At 38.5% G+C, this 24,975-nt stretch overlaps 1 protein-coding gene across 3 annotated transcripts in view; it reads left to right on the top strand.

Annotated features, from left to right (window-relative positions):
- PLEKHB2 (pleckstrin homology domain containing B2) overlaps window positions 1–24,975 on the top strand; it is a 70,133-nt gene that overhangs the window by 33,862 nt on the left and 11,296 nt on the right. For all 3 annotated transcript variants that reach the window (XM_028093650.1, XM_028093649.2, XM_028093648.2), the window contains exons 3-6: window positions 619–771; window positions 2,274–2,376; window positions 13,351–13,390; window positions 14,255–14,344. In XM_028093650.1, the coding sequence (XP_027949451.1) occupies window positions 619–771; window positions 2,274–2,376; window positions 13,351–13,390; window positions 14,255–14,344 (386 nt within the window). The remainder of the gene's footprint in view (window positions 1–618; window positions 772–2,273; window positions 2,377–13,350; window positions 13,391–14,254; window positions 14,345–24,975) is intronic.

The raw sequence follows: 24,975 nt of genomic DNA, 5'->3' as shown, positions 1-24,975 counted from the left end.
ACAAATGGCACAGTCTCATCCTTTTTTATGACTGCATAATATTTCATTGTATATAACCATCACATCTTCCTTATCCGTCTGTCTATTGATGGACACTTAGCAACTTAGGTTGCTTCCATATCTTGGCTATTGTAAATAATGCTGCAATAAACATGGTGCCTATATGTTTTTGAATTAGTGTTTTTGTTGTCTTTGGGTAAATAGTAGTAGAATTATTGGACCATATGGTATTTCTGTTCTTAATTTTTTGGGGAACATCCATACTGTTTTCCAACAGTACCAGTTGACATTCCCACCAACATGAGGGTTCTTTTTTCCTCTACATCCTCACCAACACTTGTTATCAAAATCAAGGTTTTATTGAACTTTAAAAAAAAAATTTTGGACTATTAAGTTGGGAGCATTCTTAGTATCTTTAGTGTAAGGTGCATTTACAGCATGGGTGTTTGTGCCATTGGAGTCTGATTTCATCTCCATTTTGATGTAGTGCTCTGGGCAACTGTATGCGTGTGTACTTATGGGGCCAGAGGAAAGTTTCCTTTGTTTCAGTTACCTGTGAGCTAGAGGATAAAGTCCTTGCTTTTTTTGGCTCAAAGCCAACCTTTCCATTTTTTTCAGGTACTATTTTGAAGCGCTGGAAGAAGAATTGGTTTGACCTGTGGTCAGATGGTCACCTGATCTATTATGATGACCAAACTCGGCAGAGTGTCGAGGATAAGGTCCATATGCCAGTGGACTGCATCAATATCCGCACCGGGCACGAGTGTCGGGGTAAGTGAGTCACTTGTGGCCAGCTTCTGTCCTCTACCCTTCCCCATTCTTGGTGGGAGTTGAATCATTTTCCTTACTCATTTTGCTTTCATTGACAGACCAAAGAAGGGTTTTATCTTTCATCAAAGAAGGGAGGTAAACACAGTGGGCGCCCAGACACTTGGATCATGAATCATATGATTGGGGCAGATTAATTTTCTCATCTGAACCAGACCCAGCAGCCCACATTCCTTGCTCTGTCATGGAGAAAGTGGTAGAGCATAACCAGAGTGCTGGGATCCCCAAGAAAGATGGAACCATCCTAGGTAGTATAGGTTTTGTTGCTCAGAAACAGGCATCTGATTGATTACACCACCAGTCAGTTACTTAAAAATCCATGATGCCTTGGTTTCCTGAGTTATTCCTTATATTCATTTTAAAGGAATACATTTTTTTTTAAGATTTTATTTATTTATTCATGAGAGACAGGGAGAGAGAGAGAGGCAGAGGGAGAAGCAGGCTCCCGAGGAGCAGGGAGCCTGATGCGGGACTCAATCCCAGGACCCTGGGATCATGACCTGAGCTGAAGGCAGACGCTTAACCATCTGAGCCACCCAGGCGCCCTAAAGGAATACATTTTTAATAAGTATAGACTTTTCTATATCTTATTAAGGGCATATGTAGACTTCCCTGTTTATTAGCTCTGTTTCTGTTTGGAATAGAGTCTGTTTTAGTAAACATTGATGTTTGAAACATGCTGCTCCTATATAATAGTTTTTGAATTAAAGAGTTACAAATGGCCTATATGCTTGTAGTAACCATTGTTGTTGTAACATCTTGCCCCTGCATGTTAGTTCTTGAAACACAAGTGTCCATGGACTAGCTGTTGAAATATCTACCTAAACCAGGCTCAAATATCACAGACCTTATTTCTTGGTACACAGAGCTACTTTAAAGTATGATTTTCACTTTTCAAGCAGTGATCCAGTTTAGTATTTCCTGTGAATAAAAACAATAAATATTCTATTATCTGATGCTCATTAACACTTTTCATTGTTTGTGCTTATTCTTCTAATATCTGGGCTGTTCTATACATCTCCATATATGGATCGCCCTCTAGAAGAGGCCTGCTTGTTCTTCCTGCAGGAAGTTTGTTTGTGTATTTATTTATATTTAAGGATTTATTTGAGAGAGGGAGGAGATAGCACACGAGTGGGAGGAGGGTTAGAGGGAGAAGCAGACTCCCCACTGAGCAGGGAGCCTGATGTGGGGCTCCATCCCGGGACCCTGAGAACATGACCCAGGCTGAAGGCAGATGCTTAACCGACCGAGCCACCCAGGCGCCCCTCCTGCAGAAAGTTTAGTTGTAATTCATGTGCTTGGTTCTGTAGAGCAGGACAAAGATGTTTTGTTATTGGAATGTTCTGAAATACTCGTCCTTTGCTTATCTGAGCTGTTAGGTAAGAATAAAGCCTTTAAAAAGAACTATATAAATATTGCCCTATTCTACTTATTTTTCACAGATACTCAGCCTCCAGATGGGAAGCCAAAAGACTGTATGCTGCAGATTGTTTGCCGAGATGGGAAAACTATCAGTCTTTGTGCAGAAAGCACAGATGATTGTTTGTAAGTTTTGGGTTTTTATGTGTTTAATTTAAAAAGTGTTGTGTTTTAATTTCCAGTTATCAGGAAGGGAGTAGAATGAGAATGGCGTTTTCCTTCAGGCAGCAGAATAAGTGCCTTAGAGGATGTGTGAAATAAATGTAACAGGGCCTTATTCCATGCCTAATAACTCTCGTCCTAGTTTCTGCTTCTCCAGAGCTGTGCAGGTGAGATCCCATTATAGTGGGAATGACAAAGTGTTAGTATATAGCCACTTTGCACTTTTTCATTACTAGATGTACATTGGGTAATGGGCGTAGTTGAATGGGTTCTTAAATCTTGTTCTTTTTATGTAAAGAGCTTTTAAAAAAGCACTGACATCTCTATTACGTAGTCTTTTCCTTCCTTTGGTGGTTCTTGCTCCATCTGCCATCTCTGAAGAGATGCAGAGCCGCAGGGAAGAAAACCCAGCTTTATCAGTTCTCCGCCTGTTGACATTGGCAGTGAAGTTGGATCAGAATCTTGAAAACACTGATTAAATACAATTTGGGGATGAGGGGGTGCCTAGGTGGCTCCATCGGTTAAGCATCAGACTCTTGATTTCAGCTCAGGTCATGATCTCAGGGTCATGAGATTGAGCCCTGCGTTGGGCTCCACGTTGGGTGTGGAGCCTGCTTAAGATTCTCTCTCTCTCTCTCTCTCTCTCTCTCTCACTCTCTCTCTCCCCCCCCACCCCACCCCCGCACAAGCACACGCACACTCCTCTCTCTCTCTCTCAAAAAAAAAAAGAATTTGGGGGGAAGAATTTTTTTTTTTTTTCTTGGCCACTCTGTACCACTCTTATGAGTTAACTCTGGACATTGTAAGAATTCACTAACAGATTATAGTAATATTCATTTATATTAAAATATTTATATGTAGGTGACTATTTTCATACAATCCAGACCAGTTTGTCAGAGTGCCTGCTCTGCATTTCACCTATATGTTCATTTTAAATATAAACATTTATTCCATGCTAAACTCACAGAATTAATTTTAAATCCCATATATAGCTGCTTTTTTACACTCTTCTGATTCATATCAGTGAATCTTAAATGATACTTTCTGGAAGAGATATAGCTTTCCTATAGACTGATGGAGAAATGACCACACGTAAAGCCAGTTTGCTACTTTTTAATAAACTGGACTTATGTTATTACTACTTAACAATATAAACATGTATATTGAACACTTACTTGGCACTGGGCACTATGCTAACTGCTTTATATATGTTATTTAATCCTCAACGTATCTTATAAGGTAGGTGCTGTTCTTGTTAAAAGAAGCTAGTAGCTTCCTGTATCACTTTTTTTCTTTTTTTAAAGATTTTATTTATTTGACAGAAGGAGAGAGAAAGAGCTCAAGTAGGTGGAGCGGCAGAGGGTGAGGGAGAAGCAGCCTTCCTGCCTGCTGAGCGGGGAGCCTGATGCAGGGCTTGATCCCAGGACCCTGAGATCATGACCTGAGTCAAAGGCAGACGCTTAACCAACTGAGCCACCGAGGCACCCCCCATATCACTTTTTTAATGTTCCTATAATAAATTACCCTGAGCTTAGTGGCCTCAAACAATACAAATTTATGATTGCATTTCTGAAGGTCAGGAGTCCAACACTGGGTCTTATAGTATTGGCAGGCTCTAGGGGAGAGTCTGCTTGTCTTTTAAGTTTCTAAAGGCTTCCTGGTTTTTTGGCTTCTGGGCCATACCCTTTTCTTGTGGTCATCTTTTTGGTTCTCTGCAGGTGGGGAAGGTTATATGCTTTTAAGCACTTAATGAATAGTTTGGGCCAACCTGGATAATCCAGGGTAGTCTCCCCATCTCAAGGTTCTTAACCTTAATTACAGCCGTAGAGTCCCTTTTGCCCTGTGAGTTAACATTCACAGGTTTTCGGGATTAGGATGTAGACATCATTCTGCCTACCACACTTCCCAAGATTTTAGAGCTAATAGACTAGACTCAGGATTTGAACCTTTGTCTCCAGAGACCTTTGTTCTTAACTGCTCTGTTCTACTATACACTGAGGTGTTACATGGAATGTTTTTTTAAGTAGTGGCAAAAATATCTGGAACTAGCAGTAATTAGACCAACGATGTTTATGGTCTCATAAATGTGAACTGGTTAAATTCCCCTAAAAAGAATAAGATCTGAGATTGGGTAAAAAATGCAAAGTCTAACTATATAGTCTGTCAACAAGAAACACACTTGAAATAAAATGACTCAGAAAGGTAAAAAAGTAAAGAATAGGGGACTCTTAGTTTCAGGAGACTGTTAGTTTCCCACAGCTACCACAAACTGGGTGCCTTAAAACAACAAATGTTTTCTCTCACAGTTCTGGAAGCTAGGAGTCTGAGCTCAGCGTATCAGCAGAGCCTTGCTCCCTCTGAGACTCCTGAGTAGAATCCTTCCTTGCCTTTTCCTAGTTTGGGTTGTGGCCATTGATCCTTGGCGTTCTTTGGCTTGCCACTGTGTCAGTCCAATCTCTGCCTCTGTTGTAACAAGACATTCTCCCTGTGTGTCTGTATCCAGATGTTCTTTTATAAGGACACCAACTGTATTAGAGTAAGGATCCGCATTAATTCAGTATGACCTCATCTTGAGTCCATCTGTAAAGACCGACCAACATACCTTCCTTCCTTCCTTTCTTTTTCTTCCCTTTTCTTTAAGATTTATTTATTTATTTTAGAGAGAGAGCACCATGTGCCTGGGAAGGGGGAGAGGGAGAGAGTGTCTTAAGCAGACTCCGTGCTGAGCACAGGGCCCTATGTGGAGTTGATCTCATGACCCTGAGATCACAACCTGAGCTGAACACTTAACTGACCGCGCCACCCAGGTGCCCCAAAACCTTATTTCTAAATAAGTCAAATGTACCGGGGATTAGGACTTCAACTTTTTTTTTTTAAAGATTTTATTTATTTATTTATTTATTTGAGAGAGAGAGAATGAGAGAGAGAGAGAGCACATGAGAGGGGGAAGGGTCAGAGGGAGAAGCAGACTCCCTGCTGAGCAGGGAGCCTGATGCGGGACTCGATCCTGAGACTCCAGGATCATGACCTGAGCCGAAAGCAGTCGCTTAACCAACTGAGCCACCCAGGCACCCTCAACTTATTTTTTGGCAGAGGACAGAATTCAACCTATAACTGAGACCTTTGAGTACAAATGGTGAAATGAAGGGGAAACCTTTTAGCAGTAACAGCCAAATAAAGAAGTTCAGCTTTAAGCACCAACTACAAAGAGTGATGGCCAAAGAAAGAAATAGAAGATTTTGTTGAGATGTTTCATTGTTTTTACCTCCAACTCCCAGAAGTAGTAACAAGAGGAGTTAACTTAAGTCTTGCAAATTTTCAGTAATACTCTGCAGTCTGGAAGGATGTTGACTAAAGGAGTAAGGTACTTTTGGGAAAGCTAAGGAAAAACCCTTGAGAATATGATATCCTTTGGACCTCAGTGGAGAGTAGAAGGTTCCCACCAGGATTTGTCATTCCAGAGCCACTGGAAGACTTCAAAGCTCACAGGAGTAGAATAATTCTGTGGCTGATGAAGTAAGTCCTAGCATGAGACATTCAAAAGAATATGCTCAGAAGAGTGTAGAAGCCAGATTTTTCCGAAAGGACTTACTGCCACAAGAAATTTTCTTTTCTCTCACCATTAGTCTCTTTGATTATAGAAAAATGATTGAGGGTAACACCTAGTCTGTTGCTGGGGTGGAGTGAGGTAGGGCTACCAATAGATGTCAGGTTAAGTAGGAAGGGTGTCAAGAAGAAATAACACATACTATATGAGAGCAAATAGAATTTTTAGGTATCATTTCCTATGTTAAACATGAGCAGGATGCAAAGAAATGGTGTGCCAAATATACCGTAAAGGAAAAATAAGAAGGAAAATGCAATAAGCCTCAGAAAAAGCTCCTCATCTGTAGGAAAATAAAACCCACAAAACAGAATCGAGTTTTCCAAGAATGCTTTCCTGGCTACCATATTTAAAATTATAACCCCCCTCTTGCATCATACATAGACACACATACTTACAATCTAATTAGCTATTTGTTTACCTTGTTTGTCTCTTTTTATTTTAAAATATAAACTGCACGAGAGAGGGAATTCATGTTTCTTCTGTGCCCTTTAGCATCTGTGTAGCCAAGAAGGTCCGTCATAGGGTATATCTGCCATTCATTTTGTAATCTAATTTAAATCTTGGCTCCCTTCCCTGGCGTACAAGCCCAACTAAAAAATGAATCACTGACATGAAGGAAAGACTTGAGCGTACTCTCAGAGAAAGCAGGGGGAAAAGATTAAAGAATTTAGAGAAAAGATCAGAATTATGTTAGAAAGACTGAAAGAGTTTATCAGGAAGATTTTTGATCAGTTGTCTGCAAGGTACAGAACCCAAGAAGGTAGTTAGAAATTCAGTGCAAGAAAAACTTTCTGAAATACTAGAACTGAATTAGGCCAAAGTCCATAATAGACTCTCCTACCTGACAATATTAAATCCAGATACAATATATGAACAATCCAATACGATACCCTTTAGCAAAATGAATGTTGGTAGTGAACTGCTTATAAATCTGTTGGGGGATTTTTGTAACTTGATTGCATCCATTAGAAAACCAGAATGTTTGAAAGTAGCTTAGCTTGAAAATAACTTAGCAAGGTTTTTAACTCCAGGAGGTAGTGAAATGACAAAACAGAAAAGGAACTGGTGTAGAAAAGAGCAGAAGGTTAGAGTCATTAAGAAAGGTGAGGGGATGAGGGAGGGAGAACAAAATTTGTGAGATTTAAGATTTAGGTATCTAGTTTTTGTGACCATATATGGGCAGTTAGTAGGAATAGAATTTGTTACAACTTTTCCCAGAGTCATTTAGCAGTGTCCACTGAAATATGTTTATATTTCTTGACCTAGCAGTTTCACTCTTTGGAATTTGTCCTATAGAAATGTTTACATAAGGGTACAAAGGTAATAAGGATGTCTGTTTTAATAATAGCATAGTTCTCATGTATGACCAACCCACAGCTAAAATATTCAACAGTGACAGGTTGGAAGCTTTCCCACCAAGATCAGGAATAAGACAAGGATTGCCCACTCTTACTACTTCTATTCAGTACACAGGAAGTCTTAGCCAAAGTAGTTAGGCAGGAAAGAAAAATAAAAGGCATTTAAATTGGAAAGGAAGAAGTGAAGTTGTCTCTGTTTATGGATGATTTGATCTTCTATATAGAAAACCCTAAAGAGGAATGCCTGAGTGGCTCAGTCGGTTAAGTGTTTGCCTTCAGCTCAGCTCATGATCCCAGCCAGGGTCCTGGAATTGAGTCCCGTATCAGGCTCCTTGCTCAGCGGAGAGCCTGCTTCTCCCTCTGCCTGCTGCTCCCCCTGCTTCTGCTCGCTCTCTCTCTGACAAATAAATACAATCTTTAAAAAAAAAGGAAACCCTAAGGACTCCACCAAAAAATTGTTAGATCTAATAAATGAGTTCAGTAAAATTATAGGATAGAAACCCAACATACAAACATCAGTTGCATTTCTTTATACTAACAAAAGTTCTGAAAAAGAAAATCCCATTTGTAATAGCATTAAAAATAATAAAATGCCTAAAAAAAGAAAATAAATTTAACCAAGGAGATGAAAGATCTGTTCACTGAAAATTATAAGACACTGATGAAAGAGGGCGCCTGGGTGGCTCAGATGGTTAAGCATCTGCCTTCGGCTCAGGTCATGATCCCGGGGTCCTGGGAACGAGTCCCGCATTGGGCTCCCTGCTCCTTGGGAGCCTGCTTCTCCCTCTGCTTCTCTCTCTCTCTCCCCCGCCCCATCTCTCATGAATAAATAAAATCTTAAAAAAAAAAAAAGACACTGATGAAAGAAATTGAAGATGACACAGACAAATGGAAAGATACCCTGTGTTCATGGATTGGAAGAATTAATATCATTAGAATGTTCATACTACCCAAAACCATCTGTAAATTCATTGTAGTTCCTTTCAGTTTCAGTGGCATTTTTCAAATAAAAAGAGCAATCCTAAAACTCAAGGGGAACCACAAAAGACCTTGAATAGCCAAAGAACAAGTCTGGAGACATCACAATTCCGGATTTCAAACTTTATTGCAAAACTATAGTAATCAAAACTGTGGTATTGGGATACACATAGACACATAGACAAATGGAACAGATTAGGAGTCCAGAAATAAAGCCACATGTATGTAGTCAATAATACATATTTTTAAAGTTTATTTTTTATTCTATTTTTTTTAAAGATTTAATTTATTTGACAGAGAGAGAGAGAGCACAAGTAGGCAGAGTGGCAGGCAGAGGGAGAGGGAGAAGCAGGCTCTCCACTGAGCAGGGAGCCGGATGTGGGGCTCAATCCCAGGACCCCAGGATCATGACCTGAGCTGAAGGCAGACACTTAACTGACTGAGCCACCCAGGTGCCCCATAAAGTTTATTTTTTATTTATTTAAGTAATCTCTTTGTGGCTCAAACTCATGACCCTGAGATCAAGAGGCGTGTGCTCTTCTGACTGAGCCAGTCAGGTTAATAATATTTGATGAGGGAGCAAAGGATACTCAATGGGAAAGGATAGTCTCTTCAATAAATGGTGCTGGGAAAACTGGATGATATGCAAAAGAATGAAATGAGAATGCTATCTTAGACTACTCACACAGGTTAATTCAAAGTGGATTAAAAACTTAAATGTAAGACCTTAAACTGTTAAACTACTAGAAGGCATAGGGAAAAAGGTCTTTGTCTTTTTTTTTTTTTTAATTCTTGTACATTAACATACAGTGCTACATCAATTTCAGGTGTACAATACAGTGATCCAACAATTCTGTCCATTATACAGTGTGTATTGTGACAAGTTGTACTGTTAATCCTCTTCACCAATGTCACCTGTCCCTCCCACTCACCTCCCCTCTAGCAACCATCCATTTGTTCTCCATAGTTGAGACTCTCCTATTTGGTTTGTGTTTGTCTGTCTCTTTTTTCCTTTGTTCATTTCTTTTGTTTCTCAGATTCCACAAATGAGTGAAATCATAGGGTTATTTGTCTTTCTCTGGCTTATTTCGCTTAGCATAATACTCTCTAGCTCCATTCATGTTGTTGCAAATGGAAAGATTCTGTTCTTTATGGCTGATAGTATTCCATTGTGTGTGTGTGTGTGTGTGTGTGTATGTGTGTGTGTGTATACATACATATGTCTGTATACATATACATACACACATATGTATACATATACACATATGTACACACACACACCACTTCTTTATCCATTCATCTATTGATGGACTCTTGGGCTGCTGTGTGGCCACTGTGAATAATGCTGCAGTAAACATAGGGATGTGTATAGCTCTCCAAATTAGTGTTTTCATATTCTTTGGGTAAGTATTCAGGAGTGTGATTGCTGGGTCATAGGGTAATTCCATTTTTAATTTTTTGAGGAGCCTCCATACTGTTTTCCAAAGTGGCTGCACCAGTTCACATTCCCACCTACAAGTGCAAGAGGGTTCCTTTTTCTCTACATCTTTGCTAACACTTGTTTCTTTTGTTGTTGATTTTAGCCATTCTGACAGGTGTGAGGTGATTCTCACTGTGGTTTTGATTTGCATTTCCTTGATGATGAGTGATGTTGAGTTCATGTGTCTGTTGGCCATCTGGCTGTCTCCTTGGAGAAATGTCTATTCGTGTCTTCTGCCCTATTTTAATTGGATTTGGTTTTTGGGTGTTGAGTTTTAGAAGTTCTTTATATATTTTGGATACTAACCTTTTTTTTTTTTGCACTTCATTTTTAATTTTTTATTTATTTTTTCTTTAAATTTTATTGTTATGTTAATCACCATACATTACATCATTAGTTTTTGATGTAGTGTTCCATGATTCATTGTTTGTGCATAACACCCAGTGCTCCACGTAGAATGTGCCCTCTTTAATACCCATCACCAGGCTAACCCATCCCCCCACCCCTCTCCCCTCTAGAACCCTCAGTTTGTTCTTCAGAGTCCATCATCTCTCATGGTTCGTCTCCCCCTCTGATTTCCCCCATTTATTCTTCCCCTCCTGCTATCTTCTTTTTTTTTTTTCTTAACATATATTGCATTATTTGTTTCAGAGGTACAGATCTGTGATTCAGGAGTCTTGCACAATTCACAGCGCTGACCATAGCACATACCCTCCCCAATATCTATCACCCAGCCACCCCATCCCTCCCACCGCCCCCACTCCAGCAACCCTCAGTTTGTTTCCTGAGATTAAGAACTCCTCATATCAGTGAGGTCATATAATACATGTCTTTCTCTGATTTACTTATTTCGTTCAGCTTAACACCCTCCAGTTCCATCCACATTGTCGCAAATGGCAAGCTCTCATGCCTTTTGATGGCTGCATAATATTCCATTGTGTGTGTGTGTGTGTGTGTGTGTGTGTGTGTGTGTGTGTGTGTGTGTGTATATATACACACACACACACATATATATATATACACATATATATATACACACACATATATATATATATACACACACATATATATATACACACACACCACATCTTCTTTATCCATTCATCTGTCGATGGACATCTTGGCTCTTTCTACAGTTTGGCTATTGTGGACATTGCTGCTATAAACATCGGGGTGCACGTACCCCTTCGGTGGAGATTAACCTTTATCAGATATGCCATTTGCAAATACCTTCTCCCATTCTGTAGGTTGTCTTTTAGTTTTGTTGGTTGTTTCCTTTGTTGCGGGGAAGCTTTTTACTTTGATGTAGATCCAGTAGTTTATTTTTACTTTTGTTTCCCTTGTCTCAGGAGATATCAAGAAAGAAGTTGCTATGGCTTATGTCAGAGAAATTACTGTCTGTGCTCTCTTCTAGGATTTTTTGGTTTTAGGTCTCAGATTTAGGTCCTTAATCCATTTTGAGTTTATTTTTGTTTATGGTGTAAGAAAATGGTAGTTTTGGGAAAAAGCTCTTTAACATTGGTCTTGGCAGTGATTTTTTTTGGATATAACACCAAAAGCATAGGCAGCAAAGGCAAAAGTAAACACATGGCACCACATCAAATTGTAAAGCTTCTGCAGAGCAAAAGAAACAATCAGAAAAATGAAAAGGCATGGAATGGGAGAAAAAAAATATTTTTAAGATTTTATTTATCTGAGGGGCACCTGGGTGTCTCAGTCGTTAAGCGTCTGCCTTTGGCTCAGGTCATGATCCCAGGGTCCTGGGATCGAGCCCCGCATCGGACTCCCTGCTCCGCGGGAAGCCTGCTTCTCCCTCTCCCACTCGCCCTGCTTGTGCTCCTGCTCTAGCTATCTCTCTCTCTCTGTCAAATAAATAAATAAAATCTTTAAAAAAAAAAGATTTTATTTATCTGAGAGAGAGAGAGAGAGCATGAGTTGGGGGGAGCAGAGGGAGCGGGAGAAGCGGACTCCCCACTGACTGAGCAGGGAGCCCGACACAGGACTCAACCCCAGGACCCTGAGATCATGACCTGAACCGACTGAGCAACCCAGGTGCCCCTGGGAGAAAATATTTGTAAACCATCTACATGATAATGGCTTAGTATCCAAAATATATAAGGAGCTTATACAGCTTCATAGCAAAAAAATCCCACAGGTTTATTTTATAATGGGCAAAGGACTTGAATATTTTTCCAAAGATATACAAATGGCCAAAAGGAAAAGATGCTCAACAGCACTAATCACCAGGGATGCAAATCAAAAATATAATGAGATTACCTCACACTTCCTAGAATGGCTGTTACCAAAAAGACAGAAGATAAGTGTTGGTGAGGATGTAGGGATAAGGGAACCCTGTGCATTGTTGGCAGGAATGTCAATTGGTACAAGCCACTATGGATATATTATGGTGTTCCTCAAAGAACTAAAAGTAGAACCAGCATGTGATCTGGCAGTCCCTCTCTGGATATATGTCTTGAAGGAAATGAAATCATTATCTTGAAGAGATACTTGCACCCACATGTTCAATGCAGCATTATTCACAGTATCCAAAACATGAAACAACCTAAGCAGTTGTTGATGGATGAATGGTTAAAGAAAATGGGACACACACACAGAATATTATTCAGTCATGAAAAAAAGAAGAAAATCCTCCCTTTTGCAACATCATGGATGGACCTTGAGGGCATTGTGCTAAGTGAAATAAGTCAAACAGAGAAAGACAAATACTATATGGTCTCACTTACTGGTAGAATCTAAAAAAGCCAGATTCCTAGAAATAGTAGAATGAATGGTGGTTTCCCAGGGCTGGTGGTTGGGGGAAATCAGGAGATGTTTGTTGAAGGGTACAAACTTTATGTGATGAATAAGTTGGGCATCTAATTATATAGTATGGTGATTATAATTAACAAATACTTTATTATATACTTGAACAAATTAAGGGAGTGATTTTAAATGTTATCACCAGAAAAAATAAAAAAAGCAGTTATGTGAGGGAATGAAGGTATTAATCTTACTGTGATACATATATATCAGATCACCACATTATATACCTTAAACTTACATGTTATCTGTCAGTTTCTCAAGCTGGGAAAAAAATACCAGCATTATTTTCAATTACAAAAAAATCGCTGACAGTCTAAACCTCACATCATGGAACATTATGTAGCCATTAAAAACAAATGCAGATCTGTGTGTGTGACATGAATTGATGAAGCAAATTGCAGTATAGTAAGCATGGTGCATTTTATACTTCCTAAAGAGTAAAGCAAAAACTGTATAGTCATAGATTATGCTTTAAATATTATGTAGTGTATGTACCATAGATATATATTTTTTGCATATTTATTTCATGTGCATGTTTCAAATGCTTTGATTGAATAGGTCTTGGGGTGAGGGCTGAAGACCTGTTCTTGAAACAAGCTTTTTCAGAAATTTTGATGCCAACACAGGTTTGAGAATCATTGAAATAGATGTTGGATTACCTTAAATAAAACATCTCTTTTTCTTCTTTTCAGGGCCTGGAAATTTACACTCCAGGATTCCAGGACAAACACAGTAAGTTGCTAAGGGCAATCACCAGTAATGTTTTCACCTAGTCTTGCTGTAAGAAATGGAAGAGTAGGGGATTAGTAAAGGGAAATGGGGATGGGTCTCTTGGCCATCCAGCCATGGCTGAGTAGTCATAGCTAGGGGAGGCTCCTTTCACTGATATTAGAGCAAGCTGGATTTTGCCAAACCTTTTAAAGCAGAAGGAGTCCTCTGAATATAGGCAGCACTGGTTTCAGTGTTACCTTCCAGAAATGTCTGTATCTCAGAAAGTTTCTCAACGCTTTGAGTTCTGTGATTTACAGGGATGGCTCAAAAAGGACCACAGAGTCCTTTCTATATATAGCATCTCAGCCTTGTGAAACAAGCATTTTTGGATCCTAAAATGATTCTTTGTATGGAATTTTTTTTTTAAGAGTGCATTGATTTTTCTTTTCCACTGGGAAGTAATTTAATGAAGGATTTTTTTTTTTTTAATGCAAGAAGCAGGCTGTGTGTAGAACAATCTCTGACTGCTACATTTCAGACTGTAGGATTTTTATTTAACAAAAGGGTTGTTGAGGGTGGCACATCACCTTTGAAAAGGCCTGGGTGATGGGAGACTCTGGTCTCCTTGGGTAGTGAGGGCTCTGTTGTTACCTCTTGCAGATGGCTGAAGAGGACCCCCTCCTCCCAATTTCAAAGGGTACCAGAGTCCAGGATTGAAAGGGAGTGGTGGGGAGGTACTCCTGTTCACTGCTTCTTACAGAGCTGTTTTATTTGCTTTCTAATTTTTAAGAATTTGCTGAATAAAAAGGATATATATGCATAGAACCCTAAGAGCCTGTAGTTGCTTTGTGACAACTCTCTTTCATTCTCTCTCTCCTCTCATAGGCTTACGTTGGCTCAGAAGTCCTGTATGATGAGACAGCTGTGGCTTCTTCCCCACCTCCTTATACAGCCTATGCCGCACCAACCCCCGAGGTAGGGAGCGAATCTTGGCATTTTGGAATCCAAGTGAAGGGAAATTGGGGTCTCTGTGCTACCATCCTTTTTAAAAAATAAAAAAGAACCTCGAGCCACTATCAGAGAAATTAGAAACGTACTCAACCCTTTTCTTCCTTAAACTTTTTTTTAAAACAGATTATTGTTTTCTTTCATAAAATTTATAATCTTCATGTTCACATTTTGTTTTAAAGATAGACCTGAAAATGATTCATGTTAATGACAGTTGTTTTGGTAATATGATATTGATGATTTATGGTTTATACTTAATAAATGAGAATTCAAATTGAATTCTCTTTATAATCAGAAAAAATGCTTCTTTTATTTGGAAAAAACAAAACCTTAAAAAAATCACATACCAAATACCTTGGGGGTATCCTAGTTAGAAGTGCCAAGTGTTCAGTGCTACATATAGAAGTCTCTGTTGTGGGAGGTACTTCTGTTTTGTTTTGTTTTTTTAACTTTTAATTTTGAAATAATTAAAGATTTATAGGAAGTTGCAAAAATAATACGTAGAGATCTCATGTACTCTTCACCCAGCTCCCCAGTTGTTACATGTTAGATAAAATCAAAACCCGGAATTTGAAATTGGCACAGTGTTTATGTTTGGTTTTGTGTCATTTTATCATATGTGTAGATTTGTGTAATCAGCCCCTCAGTCAAGCTATAAAACTGTTCACAAAATCTTCCTTCTACACCCTTACGTAGTCACATCTTCCTTCCCCTTTCCTAACTCCTGTCAACCACTGATTTGTTCTCTGTCTATATAATTTTGTCATTTCCACAATGTTATATAAATTGGGTCATACAGCATGTGATCTTTTTGAGTTTGGTATTTTTCACTTAGCACAGTGCCCTTTAGAGCCATCCAGATTGTTGCATGTGTACCTCATTAAGTATTTAGGAGCATTTATCTGTTGGGGTTGTTTCAGAGTTCTGACTATTACCAGTAAACCCACTGTGAACACTCATCATGTACAGGTTTTTGTAGAAACATAAGGTTTTATTTCTCTGGGAAAAAATGCTCCAGAATGGAATTACTGGGTCTTTTGTATGGTAAAATCAAGGTTAGTTTTTTGAAAAGCTAGCAAACTACTTTCCAGAATGACTCTACCATTTCACTGATGAGTAATCCAGTTTCTCTGCATCCTCCCCAGCATTAAGTGGCATCACTGTTTTTTTATTTTAGCTGTTAAACAGGTGTGTAGTGATATTTCATTCTGATCTTAATTTGTGTTTCCCTAATAGGTATGATATTGCTATTTTTTGTGTGCTTATTTGACATCATATATCCTGTTCAGTAAAATGTCCTTATGTCTTTTGCTTGTTTTCTAATTATTTTTTTTAACATTGAGTTTTGAAGTTGTTATATATATGTTTGAAATAGGAACGCTTTGTCAGATATGTGTTCTGTAGCATGTATTTTTATTCTCTTAACAATGCCTTTCAGTTTTAATTTTCATGCAGTCCAGTTTCTCAGTTTTTATGGTTTGTGCTTTTATTGTCATGTTTCACACTTCACCAGACGAGGTTTCCTAAGGTTTTCTCCTGTGCTATTTTCTGAAAGTTTTATAGTCCCAGGGTTTACACTTAAGTGTTTTCCATTGTGAGTTAATTTTTTGTAAGGTGTTAGGGTTAAGTTAAGTTTCATTTTTTTGAATATGGATGTCTGATTGTTTTACTACAATTTGTTGAAAAGACTTTTAGTCCTTTCTGGAATTGCTTTTGCATCTCTTTTAAAAATCAGTTGGCTGTATTTGTGTGTCTGTTTCTCGGTTCTCTGTTCAGTCCCATTGATCTATGTGTTTTTCTTCCTCTGACACCACACAGACTTGATTACTGTAGCTGTATAAAAAGTCTTGAGATTGGATTGACTGATCCCCCACTTTATTCTTCCTTTTCAGAATTCCCTTAACTGTTCTCATTCCATTTCCTTTCCATATGAAGTGTTTAAATCTACAACAAAGTCTTGATAGATTTTGATAGAAATTGTTTTAAACTTTTGTATCAGGTTTATTGGGGGAGAATTGACATCTTTATTATGTTGAGTTTTCTAATCAACGAATGGACTGTCTCTATTTAGATGCTCTTTGATCTTTTCACCAGCATTTTGTAGTTTCAATATAAAAATCTTGTTCATGTTTTATTAGATTTACTATTAGGTATTTCTTTTTTTTTTTGAATCTTTGTCTATGGTATTGTATTTTAAATTTCAATTTCCCCAAGTTTATTGATTTTTGTTTGTTGATCTTGTAGCTTATGAACTTACTAAGCTCACTTACTGGTTCTAGAAGTATTTTTTTGTACTTCTCTGGGATATACTACATAGACAACCATGTCATTTACAAATAGGGAGAGTTTTACTTCTTCCTTTCCAGTCTGTGTGGCACCTGTTTCCTTGCCCAGGTTGGAATTTCTAATATTATGTTGAATAGCAGTGGTGAGAGCAGGCATCCTTGCCTTATTCCTGATTTTAGGGGGAATGCATTCAGTTTTTCTACATTATGTATGATATTAGCTGTAGGTTTATGAGGATGTTCTACAGTAAATTGAGGAAGTTCCCTCCATTTCTAGTTTTCTGACTTTTTTTTTTTTAAATCATGAATAGGTGTTAGATTTTGTCAAATACTTTTTCTGCATCAATTGATATGGTCATGTGATTTTTTTTTTTTAACCTGCTAATATGGATCATACTGATTGATTTTCAAATATTGAACCAGCCTTGCATCCCTGGAATAAACTTCATTTAGTTGAGGTGTATAATTCTTTTCATTTATTGCTGAATTCTGTTTGTTAATATTATTAAAAATTTTTGCATCTATATTCATGAAGGATGTTGGTCTGTAGTTTTTTTTTTGTACTCTTATTTTGGTATCGGGTAATACTGGCCTTACAGAATGAGTTTTGGGAAGTGTTCCCTGCTCTTCTTTTTTCTAGAAGAGATCACATAGAATTGGTATTAATTCTTTTTTTAAATATTTGGTAGAAATTTCCAGTGAAACAGTCTGGGCCTGAAGATTTCTTTTTGGGATATATTTAATTATAAATTCTATTTTCTTAATAGTTATAGGACTATTTATTCTCTATTTCATATTGAATGGGTTGTAGTAATTTGTACTTTTTGAGGAATTGGTCCTTTTCATATAAGTTGTCTAATTTATATGTGCAACTCTGTTTTTTATATTTTCTTGCTGGATTAACTGTATTATAATTTAATGTCCCTTTCTGTTTCTGGTAATTTTCTTCTGTCTGATGTCTGCTCTATCTGACACTGATATAGCCACTTCTGCTTACTTTTTATTGTTTGCATGGTGCCTCTTCCCATCTTTTTTCTTTCAAGCTGCATATACCATTACATTTGAAGTGAGTTTCTCATAGGCAGCATATAATTGGGTCATCTCTCCCTGTACATCTGACAAACCTCCGTCTTGTAGCTAGTATATTTAGACCATTTACATTTAATGTAATTTTTGATATGTTAGGTTTAAGTATGCCATTTTGTTTTTTGTTTTCCTTTAGTTCTGTTTTAATTTCTCTGTGTTCTTTTACTTAAGCTTTTTGTGAGTTATTTGAGCAAGTTTTGAAATTGCATTTTTTTTAAAAAGATTCATTTATTTTAGAGAGGGGAAGAGCGAGTGTGTGAGTGGGGGGAGGGGCAGAGGGAGAGAAAGAATCCAAAGTAGACTCTGCAGAGAGCAGAGCCGAGGTGAGGCTCGATCTCATGACCCCGACATCATGATGTGAGCCCAAACCAAGAGTTGGACGCTTATTTAACCAACTCAGCCACCCAGTTGCCCCAAAAATTGCATTTTGATTTATCTATAATGTTTCTTGAGTGTATCTCTTTGTATTTCTTTTTTAGTGGTGGTTCTAGTTATTACATTATTCATAAATATTTTTCAAAGTCAAGCGTTCACATTTCTTTTATATACAAGGACTGCATTAGATGCTGTTAGAAATTTTGCTTCAAGAAAAAAAAAAGAAATTTTGCTTCAGCTGTCAGACTTGTTAGAAAAGTCAACATGTGAAGAAAAGTTTATTATATTTACATGTATTTCTGCTCTGACCATATTTTCTTACCTCCTGATATTTCAAGATTCTTTTTTTTATTGTTTACTTTTTGTTTAGTGAACTTCCTTTTGCCATCCTCTTAGGATAGATCAGCTGGCAACAAATTCTGTTTTCCTTCATCTGAGAATGTCTTGATTTCTTCTTCATTTCTGGAGGATATTTTCACTAGTGTAGAATTCTGAGTTGATATTTCTTTGAACATTTGGCAAGTGTTTGCTATTTTTTTGGCTTTTATGGTTTCTGAGGACAATCTGCTATCATTTAAATTTTTCCCCCATGTATGTAGTGCATTGTTTGTTTCTAGCTGCTTTCTTTGTGCTTAGTTTTGAGAAGTTTGACTATAATGTGTTTTGGTATGGATTTTGGGGGAGGTTTATCTTGTTTGGATCAGTTTTTTGAATATGTAGGTTTATGGTTCTTGCTAAATTTGGGAAAATTTAGGCCATTATTTCTGGAATGTTTTTTCAGTCCCACCTCCTTTCTCTTTTGAAACTGATGACATGAATGTTAGATATTCCACATGTCTCAGATTCTGTTCATTTTCTTTTCGTCAGTCTTTTTTCTCTCCAATTTATACTCCTGTTTACTGATTCTTTTTCTCATCTCTCTTCTGTTGTTAAGCTCATTCATTGTATTTTTTATATAATTTTTTTCTAAAATTTTCATTTTATTTTTTATATTTTGAAAATATATAAATATGTGTATATATCTTTACATTGTTTTCCTGAGATTTTTCTGTTTTTGCATAGACTTTTTTAAAATGTATTTCAGAATGTTTTCATAATTGCTTCTTGAAATATTTTTATGATAGCTGCTTTAAAAAGCTTCCTAGAGGGGTGCCTGGGTGGCTCAGTCAGTTAAGCGTCTGCCTTCAGCTTGGGTCATGATCCCAGCCGGGGTCCTGGGATTGAGCCCCACATCGGGATCCCTGCTTATTGGGGAGCCTGCTTCTCCCTCTGCCCCCCCCCACCCACCTTGTGCTTCTTCTTTTCGTGCTCTCTCTCTCACTCTCAGATAAAGAAAATCTTTAAAAATCTCTTTTGTTGTTTTATTCGTTTTGAGATCTTCCTGATTCTTGATAGAACAAATGATTTTTGATCGAAACTTGGGCATTTTAAGTATTAATGAAACTGAATCTTACTTAAATCTTGTATTTTAGTGTACTTCCTCTCAATGCTGTTCTTGTGGATGAAGAGGGAGTTACTCTGTTGCTGCCATGTAGGGATGGAAGTGCAGGTTCTCCACTGAGCCAAACTCCCAGGGGTTGGGTTTCTTGTCACCTCCTTGTCAGGAAGGTTGGGAATTTAAGCCCTCCTCCAGATCTCTGCTGACACCAGCCTATGTGGGAATTGGAGGGGTCCTCTTTACTGCTCCCCACTAGCTTCCACTGATACTGTGATTTCCACTAGGTCTCTGCTGATTGCATCCCATGGATCTGGGAGGGGCACCTGGTTTGTGCTGGACAGAGGTGGGAGTTCTGGCTCCTTACATGGTCTCCATCAGGCAGGGATGAAGAAATTCTCAGCTCCCTACTTGGCCTTCTCTGACACAACTTGGGACAGGGGTCGGGGGGAGGGTGCCTTATTACAGCCTGCCAAACATGGAAGTTCACTCTCTATACTTGGCCTTGCTGGTGGGAGTTGGGGTGGGGCCACAGTTATTTCTGTAGAGTGGACTGGAGTAGAACAGTTACTGCCTAAAAATGGTCTTTCTTGCCAGATTGCCCCTTTCCTCCCAAGGTTTTTTGGGTAGAGAGAACAGGCTTTTCTTGGGGGCCTTTTTGTCTGTACTTACTGGTTCCTGTCTTCCTTCTTTAGTTAGTCGAGGATATAGGAGGCAAAAAGGAAACCCAGGGAGCTCACCATCTGTCCTTCTTAGGGTCCTGAGGTCCCTAGCCAGTGTGCCACCTTCTTGTCATCTTTCAGAGTCTCTTTATGTTTGTTTTATATATTATGTTCAGGGTTTTCAGTTGTACTTAGTAGGAAGAATAGGGAACATCTATATCTTTGCCATCTTCCAGAAGCTTAACTCCTGTGTCCTGTTTTTATAAGATGACACGTTTAAACTATGCAGCTATTTGTCTGACAGCAGCAACCTATTCTCCCTTGTGCCACATATAGTACTTGTCACATGACGACAGTAATTGTAGTTGTCTGTAAGCATATCTGTCCTCCTTGCCCCCCCCCCCCACCTGTGAGCTCGTAAAGAAGGCTGGGCCTTTTGTCTCCAGATTTCCCAGAATATAGCAGTCATTCACATGGTCAGTGAAGGTGGGTCCATTGCCCATGTCTCGCAATGCCCATTCACAGACATGTGCTGCTGGAAGACTACCAGTCACCGGCCGAGGTCTCAGACCTCAGGGTCTTCCCACCCAGCAACATTCCTAGTCCTTCGTATTCTCCTTCCTGGAACTGCGGAAAATTGCTAGAGGGGTTTCTGCTGCTAGGCTGGCTTCCTTACTTCTCTCAGCCTTCACAGAATTGAAGTGAGTCAGGACCTTGCTCAGGATTAGGCTTTGGCTTAAGGGAATGTTGGACTGGTTTGATTTTCTATCTATCCAGACTACTCAGACATTCTCCATATTAGCTGTATGGCTGTTTTGCTTACCATTTGTATGTTCACTGGAGTAACATTTTTAAAGATTTTATTTATTTATTTTAGAGAGAGAGAGAACATGAATGGGGGAGGAGCAGAGGGAGAGGGAGAATCTCAAGCAGACTCTACACTGAGCACGGAGCCCAATGTGGGGCTCCATCTCACGACCCTGAGATCATGACCTGATAAAGAGTCAGATGCCTAACCAGTTGAGCCACCTGGGCACTCCCCAAGTAGCACTTTTAATTTCCTTCAAGAATTTTTCCTCTGCATTCACAACTTGACTAACTGCTTGGTACAAGAGGCCCAGCTTTTGGCCTGTCTTGGCTTTCCACATGCCTTCCTCCCTAAGCTTAATCATTCTTAGGTTCTGATTTAAAGAGAGAGACATGCGACTCTTCCTTTCACTTGACCACTTAGAGACCAATTGTAGTTTGTTTGTTTTTTTAAAGATTTTATTTATTTATTTATTTGACAGAGAGAAAGAGAGAGAGAGAAAGAACAAACAAGCAGGGGGAGCAGCAGAGGGAGAGGGAGAAACAGGCTTCCTGCTTGAGCCTGATTGAGGCCTTTGGTCCAAGGACCCTGGGATCATGACCTCAGCCAAAGGCAGATGCTTAACTGACTGAGCCAATCCATTGTAGGGTTATTAATTGGCCTCATTTCCATATTGTTGTGTCTCAGGAAATAAGAAGGCCTGAGAGGGAGAGAGACAGGAACTAGTAGTTGGTGGAGCAGTCAGAACACACAAGATTTATCAATTAAGTTTGCCCATATTATGGGTGTGGTTTGTGGCACCCCAAAACAATAGTAACATCAAAGATCACTGATCACAGATCGCTGTAACAAATATAATAATAATGAAACAGTTTGAAATATTGTGAGAATTCACAAAATGTGACACAGAGACATGAAGTGAGCAAATGCTGTAAAACCTCCAATGTGTAAAAATACAGTGTCTGCAAAGTGCAGTAAAGCAAAGCAGAATAAAACGAGGCATGACTGTATATCTTTTTGAGTCAGTGTTTTCATTTTCTTCTGATAAATACCCAGAAGTGGAATTGCTGGATCATACGGTAATTCTATTTTTAATTGTTTGAGGAACCTCCATACTGTTTGCGAGAGTGGCTGCACTGATTTACATTCCTGCCAGCAGTGCACAGGGTTTTCTTTTTTCCACATTCTCACCACCACTTGTTATTTGTTTTTTGTTTGTTTTGTTTTTTGATACTAGCTATTCTAACAAGTGTGAGATGATTCCTCATTGTGGTTCTGATTTGTATTTCCCTGATGGCTAATGATGATGAACACTTTTTCATGTGTCAGCCATTTGTATGTCTTCAAAGAAGTGTCTTTTCATATGTTCTGCCCACTTTTTGACTTGATTATTTGTTTTGTGGGTGTTGAGTTTGAGAAGTTCTTTATAGATCTTGGATACCAGCCCTTTATCTGTAGTGTCATTTGCAAATATCTTCTCCCATTCTGGGGGTTACCTCTTTGTTTTGTTGACTGTTTCCTTGGCTGTGCAGAAACTTTTTATCTTGATGAAGTCCCAAAAGTTCATTTTTGCTTTTGTTTCACTAGCCCTTGGAGATGTATCTTGAAAGAAGTTGCTGTGGGCGATGTCAAAGAGCTTATTGCCAATGTTCTCTAGGATTTTGATGGATTCGTGTCTCACATTGAGATCTTTCATCCACTTTGAGTTTATCTTTGTGAATGGTGTTAGAGAATGGTCAAGTTTCATTCTTCTGCCTGTGGCTGTCCAATTTCCCCAGCACCATTTATTGAAGAGACTTTTGTCCATTGCATGTTTTTTCCTGCTTTGTCAAAGATTATTTGACCATAGAGTTGAGGGTCCATATCTGGGTTCTCTCTTCTGTTCCATTGGTCTATATGTCTGTTTTTGTGCCAGTACCATGCTGTCTTGGTGATCACTGCTTTGTAATAGAGCTTGAAATCAGGCAACGTGATGCCCCCAGCTTTGTTTTTCTTTTTCAACATTTCCTTGGCGATTCGGGGTCTTTTCTGATTCCATACAAATTTTAGTGTTGTTTGTTCCGGCACTTTGAAAAATGTCATTGGAATTTTGATTGGGATGGCATTGAAGGTATAGATTGCTCTGGGTAGCATAGACATTTTAACAGTGTTTATTCTTCCTATCCATGAGCATGGAATATTTTCCCATCTTTTTGTGTCTTCTTCAATTTCTTTCATGAGTGTTCTGTAGTTCCTAGAGTATAGATCCTTTACCTCTTTGATTAGGTTTATTCCGAGGTATCTTATGGTTTTTGGTGCTATTGTAAATGGAATCGTTTCTCTAATTTCTCTTTCTACAGTTGTGTTGTTAGTGTATAAGAAAGCAACTGATTTCTGTGCATTGATTTTGTATCCTGCCACATTACTGAATTGCTGTATGAGTGCTAGTAATTTGGGGGTGGAGTCTTTTGGGTTTTCCACATAAGGTATCATGTCTGCGAAAAGAGAGAGTTTGACTTCTTCTTTGCCAATTTGAATACCTTTTATTTCTTTTTGTTGTCTGATTGCTGTTGCTAGGACTTCCAGTACTATGTTGAACAATAGTGGCAAGAATGGGCATCCTTGACATGTTCCTGATCTTAAGGGAAAGGCTCTCAGCTTTTCCCCATTGTGGATGATACTCGCTGTGGGTTTTTCATAGTTGGATTTTATGAACTTGAGGAATGTTCCCTCTATCCCTATACTCTGAAGAGTTTTAGTCAGGAAAGGATGCTGTATTTTGTCAAATGCTTTTTCTGCATCAATTGAAAGGACCATATGGTTCTTCTCCCTCCTCTTATTAATGTGTTCTATCACATTGATTGATTTGTGAATGTTGAACCACCCTTGCATCCCGGGGATAAATCCTACTTGGTCGTGGTGAATGATCCTTTTAATATATTGTTGGATCCTATTAGCTAGGATTTTGTTGAGGATTTTGGAATCCATATTCATCAGGGATGTTGGTCTGAAATTCTCCTTTTTGATGGGGTCTTTGCCTGGTTTGGGGATTAAGGTAATGCTGGCCTCATAGAGTGAGTTTGGAAGTTTTCCTTCTGTTTCTATTTTTTGAAACAGCTTCAGTAGAATAGGTATTATTTCTTCTTTGAATGTTTGGTCGAATTCCCCAGGGAATCCCTCAGGCCCTGGACTCTTGTTTTTGGGAGGTTTTTGATCACTGCTTCAATCTTGTTACTGGTTATTGGCCCATTCAGATTGTCAGTTTCTTCCTGTTTCAGTCTTGGCAGTTTATAGGTTTCCAGGAAGGCCTTCATTTCATCCAGATTTCTCAGTTTATTGGCATATAGTTGTTGATAATAATTTCTAATAACTTTCTATTTCCTTGGTGTTAGTCATGATCTCTCCCCTTTCATTCATAATTTTGTTAATTTGGGTCCTTTCTCTTTTCTTTTGGATAAGTCTGGCTAGTGGTTTGTCGATCTTATTAATTCTTTCAAAGTACCAACTTCTAGTTTCATTGATCTGATCTACTGTCTTTCTGGTTTCTAATTCATTGATTTCTGCTCTAATTTTAATTACTTCTCTTCTAAGGCATGGCTTAGGCATCGTTTCTTGCTTTTTCTCTAGTTCTTTAAGGTGTAGCATTAGTTGGTGAATTCGGGAGTTTTCTATTTTTTGGAATGAGTCTTGGATGGCTATGTGTTTCCCCCTTAGGACCTCTTTGGCAGTATTCCATAGGTTTTGGACCGATGTGTTTTCGTTCTCATTGATTTCCATGAATTGTTTAAGTTCTTCTTTGATTTCCTGTTTGAGCCAAACATTCTTGAGCAGAGTGGTCTTTAGCTTCCAAGTGTTTGAATTTTTCCCAAATTTTTTCTTGTGATTGAGTTCCAGTTTTAAAGCATTGTGTTCTGAGAATATGCAGGGAATAATCTCAGTCTTGTGGTATTGGTTGAGACCTGATTTGT

The sequence above is a fragment of the Eumetopias jubatus genome, unplaced genomic scaffold (assembly GCF_037043125.1).
Source record: "Eumetopias jubatus isolate StellerSeaLion01/CBP00866 unplaced genomic scaffold, mEumJub1_p1.0 scaffold_3, whole genome shotgun sequence".
Taxonomy (NCBI): Eukaryota; Metazoa; Chordata; class Mammalia; order Carnivora; family Otariidae; genus Eumetopias; species Eumetopias jubatus.
The sequence above is the reverse complement of the archived record's forward strand: the minus strand, read 5'-3'. Positions and strand labels throughout refer to the sequence as shown.